Source organism: Eschscholzia californica, unplaced genomic scaffold (genome assembly GCF_041429995.1).
Source record: "Eschscholzia californica isolate CP2 unplaced genomic scaffold, dmEscCali1.0.p SCAF_5, whole genome shotgun sequence".
In the NCBI taxonomy this organism is placed as follows: Eukaryota; Viridiplantae; Streptophyta; class Magnoliopsida; order Ranunculales; family Papaveraceae; genus Eschscholzia; species Eschscholzia californica.
This window is the reverse complement of record NW_028238472.1, coordinates 35,752,953-35,759,391: the sequence shown is the minus strand read 5'-3', so window position 1 is coordinate 35,759,391 and position 6,439 is coordinate 35,752,953. Positions and strand designations below refer to the sequence as shown.

Below are 6,439 nucleotides of genomic sequence, written 5' to 3'. Positions count from 1 at the left end.
TCAAACAATTAATCTCATAATATAACAATCCAAATTGACACCACAATGCTCTGTTCTAGAGTGCTGTCTCATTAACCGATACGCTTTAAAATTAAAAGGAATAAAAAAAGATAAAATAAAAGTCGTGTAGAATAGTTTCAATATCCATGGAACAGATCCAATTAAATACACTCTAAAATGATCAAATTGTGTGGACAAAGAAAAAAAAATATATCCAAGATGAAGACACACAATGGCACTATAATGATTAATGATTCACAATCTTGTACGATTACAAGCATCAATACAAAAAATCAATCAGCAATACTTTGCTGAATCTAAATAATCAAATAGATTGAATGAAAATAATGATCGACGAACCCCCTCTACTAAAAAACCTAAAAAGAAAATCAATGCAAATGATTGAAACTAATAGAATAGAAACCAAATTCCTAACTATCATATTTTTTTGGTTGGTGCCAGTGTGCCAAGTTTCTTGCTAAAGAGCCAAGGAATGATAATTTAGGTGGTGGTACTCCTTTCTTACCAAAGAGATGTTTTCCTCCTAAATCAGAATATGTTTTTGTTGCTAATGAACCACATTCTTTGCTTCTCTCGATCTGCACAAAATATGAACTTCCTTAATCAGTATTCTGAATGAACAGCCCAGCATATTTTTTCTCGAAGGCCCAATTTCCTGTCACTCTAGGTTTAAAGGACGTGATCTGGGTTAGACGTCCCAGCTTCGTTTTTTTGGCAAACCACTACATTGGCAAATTTTTGGTAGAAGACGAGAGTTGCATCTGGTATTCAGTGGAACCTACGAACTGTCTATACTTCCCAAGATACATAAATGGAGAAGTAGACTGGATTATATTTCAAATGTTTTTTTTCAGATATCAAGGATAATGGAGATACTAAGTATCAGGGGAACACGGTCAGAAATTTCGGGTTGTATTATATTTTTAATAGATGCATTTGTGGATTGTAAATATCAAATATGAAGAAGGCATTTAATCAGCATACCTTGATTATCTTTCCATTCTTCAAATGGTAACGAACGCCAGACCAATTGATACACTGAGAAAAATGTGATTTTAATGCAGATAGAGGGTACAAGAAGTTGTCTACAAGGAGGGCAATGAAGATCTGTTCATTTGATCAAGTCATAGATATGTTAGTACTTCAGAAATTCAAAATCTTTATTGTACTAAATGACACGTTTATCGGCATAGTGAAAGAGATAGGCGCTGCATACTGAAGAGCAGTGTACTTACAAGGCCCCAGTTATAAGAATCAAGAGAGATTGGTGGCTCCTCTGGAGATAACATGTTGCAGAGTTGGAGTTCCACCTTTGTCAAATTCCACATGGAAAGAAGTTCTATTAACGTGCACACAGCTAAGCCTCCTACGAGTTTCAAGCCTGGAAAGCAATTTGTTCTACTGTTAACGAACAAGCAAATGAGTTCGAGAGAGAGAGAGAGAGACAGAGACAGAGACAGAGAGAGATTACCACAAGAAGTCACAGAAGTTTCTTCAAATGGGTAAGCTCGTGCTCTTAAAGCAGCTGCTATGTGAATGATAGCCATAAAAAATGGTGCAACAAATCCCCATGATAGATAACAATGTGTAGTAAATAATGCACGGTTCATCAACCAATTTACGTTTGTCATGTAAGATTCGAGAACAAATGTTTGCTTCCGGAGGTAATTCCAATATCTATGCATGACACGAAAAGAAGATGGAACATGGAAATGAGAACCAAACAATTCTGTTACTACAGAAAAATAACCAGATGGAAAAAATGGCACAAACCTTGAGAAAGTAAGATCACTTGCAAGGGGATGAGGGAAAACAGCTACTGGTGGTGAAGTAATGAGCCTTTTATGTGCACCTGCGAGTAGATAATGTATGCATGTTAAGTCATTACTAATTAAAATCCAGAATGTTTTTTATTTGATTTTTGAATGTATTTACCTGCGATGGCAGCAAGTGTCATATCATCAGAATAGCCACCATCTCGAAGTCCCGTGACTAGACCATATAAATCGTTTCTAAAATCATCTGCATGCATCTGACGTATAAACAACAGCCAATGAGACATCAAAATCTGTTTTTAGTTTGATTAATTGAATGACAGAAAACAGATGAATGAGTTTTTACCATCATGCATCCTCCCCACAAAAAGAATGTTCTTCCACCAGTAGCAAACCCCATTGAGCAAGGCTGACACCAAAAGATCATGAATTTATAAATTATGAAAACAACCCATAAACAGAATTTTGAGAAGAAAAAGAATCTGAAGGATCTCATAAAAGAAAATATGAAAGTTGTTAATTAGTTCCATACCATATGATATTCATATATACAGTAACTTCCTAAGCTTCCAGAAGGCAAATCAAGAGGGTATCCAGTTTGAATAAATATCTGCAAACAAATGGAAAGATGGCGACTATTAGAAAAACAAATACAGAGATCAGGCCGTCAAAAAATGTTGATTACTGAATGTCATAATAAAAACATAAATAACTGAAATAAGGAAAAAAAATACGGATATTGCAGGTTACTTTTAGATATAGGCATGTGAAAACTAAAAGTATTCATAATATACCTCGGGATTCTTTTCCATCTCAGCAGTAAGGGCTCCAATTGTCCCTGGGTGCAACCTGACATCATCGTCCAGAAACAATACATACTTGCTATCCTTGTGCATGCTGTCCACTCCGATCTATGTAAGCGTGGAACAAATCAATGCGAAGATATTGTAGGTTGTTAGCTATGAACTAAATCATCATTTTGGCAGAAGCTATTTCATCAATAAGCTCAATCCTCCATAATGATTGTGAAGTTTATAAGTTCCTGTCTTTAGTAGTTACTTGTTGCAAAGAAGAAGAAATAGGAACGGAAAAATGTGACACTTTTTTCTGGACATAGAGAGTTTTTAGACGTCAAATAGAGAAGATTCACATTTCTAAAACACAAGGGAAAAAGGTGCAAGCATTTTACATACTAACTGATTGTGAATCTTCTGACTGCATGTGCTTGATATTCCGGCTACAACAATTCTCATATCAATACTATCCTGAAATTTTTCAAAAGAGACAACTGTTAGAAGAGTAATATTAGAAGCAAAAACTTTAATAAACCCGACCAGTGATGGAGGAGCACTTGTCAACTACAGGGTAGGGGTTTCAATATGAGAAGAGCCGTTAGACCATGGTTGATATTGCCTTTATTTGATATCATGATTGGACATTAATACAACATACGAACTCAAGCTACTAGTTTCTTTTTTAATGGTACTCAAGCTACTAGTTGTTGACACATAAACTACCAGATTACACATTTTAGGTGCATTGCACGATAATACTGAAGAACGCATCAAATGCTACTTATATGTTAAGGAATGTCAACCAACGGTATAATGTAGGAACGAACTGAGAAGCCAATTGGTGCTTCTAGAATATATGAAATAGGATTGTATGACAATATATATATAGAACATATAAACATAAATGTAAATAAGATGTATACTAGATTATAATAAGAAAAGACAGTTGCATTTAAATATAGGCCCTGCTAAGTGCTAACTGCACAATTTTGGTTCGCGGCGCATATTTTGGCACTCCTAAATATGTGAACTATGGTTGCTTGGTTCAAATATTTGTAGCAAACCAGCAAATGGAACTGGAAATGTGTCGCACCTTCTTAACTACTAGGTTACATAGAAATTGGAACAAATATTGCTATCATCTGGATTAAGCACCCACATAATATGAGTCATGAATATTCACATAATACCTGTGCCAGGCAGCCATTTCAGAAACTCAAAATTGGCTCAAAACTAGGCATTAACAAGGACATGATTGCCCACTCTTTCCTAAAGAATTTGGAGGTATATGCCTAGACTGCGGAGGACATGCCACGGATAAGTCCGCAAATCATTTGCCACAAGCTCTCGGTCCTAAAGGAGGCTTGGAGATATTCACAATCACTACATATCAAACAATAATGACATGTATTTGAAGTTGTACTGTCTGCGAAAGTATGACTCCTACATGCACACACGCAAACTCAGACCAACAAATTTCTCCACCCCAGTAACACATAAAGATATGTGCAAGGTCACAATATCAATGAAAAAAGAAAAAAAAAGATAAAGAGCAGCAAGAGCATATATCTAACATTGGGCAAACTCTTTGACGTATAATTATGCAATAAAAGATTAAGGTTCTCTGAAAAATTCCAGGTTCATTTTATGCTACAGATTAGGCTTTCTTAAGTTTCACAATTTTTTATTGTAATATTTGATACAAGTGAACTGGTATGAGATATGTACCTTAAAATTTGAGATCAGCATAGATACAGCGCGGTAAGCAGGGTCTTCTGTGCTTTCAACCACAAAAATGAATTCCAAAGGACCTCCATAGAGTGACGTGATCTGCATCAAGTTAAGCACTAATGCTCCATAACTTTGATAAGAAGAAATTTTGATCTACTTTAAGTGAAAAAAGAAAACTAAAAGTAGAACGGATTTTGACGAAAATATTTCTTTGTTTCCCAAGTAGTAAAAGACAAAGCTGAATCGTGCCACAATGATATGCACTCTAACCTGACTGGTCCAGTTCTTTAGGTTGTGTTCTCCAAAACCTTTTAAAGGCATAACTACTGACACTCTAGGCAGCCTCATTTGACTCGAGTGTTCAAGGTCATTGATATCTTGACAAAGGAATCCAAAGAAATTGCCAATTTTCATATTGTCTTTGAGACGTCTGATCTCTCTATTCCTGTGAACAGAAACAACATATCCCACATTGTAAGCTTTCTTGCGAAGTGATAACAACAGAACACTAGGAAACAAGTACGCATTATTTTTACTTTTCCATTTAAAACATAATACCTTACATAAGAAGCAAGCGCCCATCCAAGAGCAAGAATCAAGCAAATTAGGCATCCCTATTACACGAACAAAATAGTCAGTCAGGTAAGTATAGCAAGTTTTTCAAATAAGCAATCCCTTGGAAAACGACTGCTGAAGCAAATGTAAACAAGATAAACAAGTGATCCAACATTATGGGGAACACAGAAGCAATATCACTTGAAGGCATCCTATAAATGATCCTATGAGTTGCGACAGATAAACTATGAAGGTGCATTACTCAAAAACGGCTTACTGATGAGGACAAAGGGGGGTTTTTGAAGTTTGGGAGAGAAGACAGTTTTTGCTGTTTCGTACGGAAATGTGAGCCACCATCAGCAGAATGGGAGGAGATGAAGCCTGTAACCTGAATCTATGTCGGGGAATCGGCCAGACCGGCAGCAAGGTGATCGATCACTGATGCTAGACATTACAGGCTAGGATTTCAGAGGAAGTTAGAAGATAATTTATCCTTGGAGAATTTCATTTTAATCCAACCCTCCTCTTCTAAGCATAATTAATTTGCAGCTTTGCCTAAAGAAATAACCCTTAATACTAAGTTCCCCAATTATGAGTTCCAAAGTTGCAAATTCAGTTATAATAATTTATCAGTCAATCAGAAAAACTAAGCTAACCTACTAAAATCTTTAAACTCCACTATTCAGTAACAAAAGTTAATTACTCAAGCTATATGAATGGCTTAAGAAACACAAAGTTTACACCTTTTGTTGAAGCCTAAAGCATAATTTATTTAGTACCCTTAATCAAATTATCTTCAAGAACTAAAAGATAAATTTCCATACTCAATTACTAGAACTCACAAACAAATCTGAAAGCAAGAAACATTCAAGAAATAAAGATCTTCACAAAAAAATAATACTAATGGAGAAAATGAACCTGGATCTGGATGAGAATAGCAAGTTTACTAGAACAAGCTTTACTCGCGGAGAATAAAAACGAATCGATGACATCAAACGTCACCATGTCTGTTTTATTTATTTATTTTTCTTCTCTCTCTCTCTCTCTCTCTGATTTGATGATGAATTAGTAAGCCCTAATTTTGGTCTACTCTGCTGGATTTTCAAATCGCCATTATAACGAAAAGGGAAAATGAACAGAGTAGACGAACAGAGAAGAGAGAGAGAGAGGGGGGATTTTGATTTTGATTTTGATTTTAGCGTCAGATCAGATGCCCTCTTTCTCTTTTTAGTTGTGTTTTTTTATATTGAAAGGATAGTCCAGCGAGCGGCCAGCCTATGATATGCCGAAATACAATAACGGAGCTGCCTTTCAAAAGTTCCGTCGCAGCCAAAAAAACCCGACAGATTATTACTACAGTAGTTGTTAATATTAGATGGATGATGCAATAACGACTCATGGGTCCCACTTTTATATACTTTTGGAATCTCTTTATTCCCAAAAGAATGATTCCTATTTACTAGGGGAGTAGGGATAGGGCTGGGAAAACGGTCCGAAAACCCGAGACCCGACCCTATCCGCCCGATCCGTGAAGACTCGTTGACTGAACTGAGCTCGAGCCGG

At 36.1% G+C, this 6,439-nt stretch overlaps 1 protein-coding gene across 1 annotated transcript; it reads right to left on the bottom strand.

Moving 5' to 3' along the window:
- Positions 1-213: 213 nt before the first annotated feature.
- Positions 214-6,233, bottom strand: LOC147538879 (uncharacterized). The gene is made up of 14 exons (XM_086640770.1): positions 5,795-6,233; positions 4,880-4,935; positions 4,592-4,766; positions 4,319-4,420; positions 2,990-3,061; positions 2,591-2,707; positions 2,329-2,406; positions 2,143-2,205; positions 1,957-2,053; positions 1,795-1,873; positions 1,493-1,698; positions 1,257-1,402; positions 1,006-1,128; positions 214-599 (listed from the first exon to the last, which is right to left on the bottom strand). The coding sequence occupies exons 1-14, from the start codon at positions 5,879-5,881 to the stop codon at positions 432-434; spliced, it is 1,569 nt and encodes a 522-aa protein (XP_086496896.1). The 5' UTR covers positions 5,882-6,233; the 3' UTR covers positions 214-431.
- Between the last annotated feature and the right edge of the window lie 206 nt (positions 6,234-6,439).

What these genes read in the sequence shown, in the direction of transcription:
- LOC147538879 (XM_086640770.1), bottom strand. Translation starts at nt 5,881, where the DNA reads ATGGTGACGTTTGATGTCATCGATTCGTTTTTATTCTCCGCGAGTAAA. An exon ending in TGCTGATCTCAAATTTTAAG is followed by an intron (nt 3,062 to 4,318) that starts GTACATATCTCA and finishes GAAAAATTTCAG; the next exon opens with GATAGTATTGATATGAGAAT. An exon ending in GTATATATGAATATCATATG is followed by an intron (nt 2,206 to 2,328) that starts GTATGGAACTAA and finishes TTTTGGTGTCAG; the next exon opens with CCTTGCTCAATGGGGTTTGC.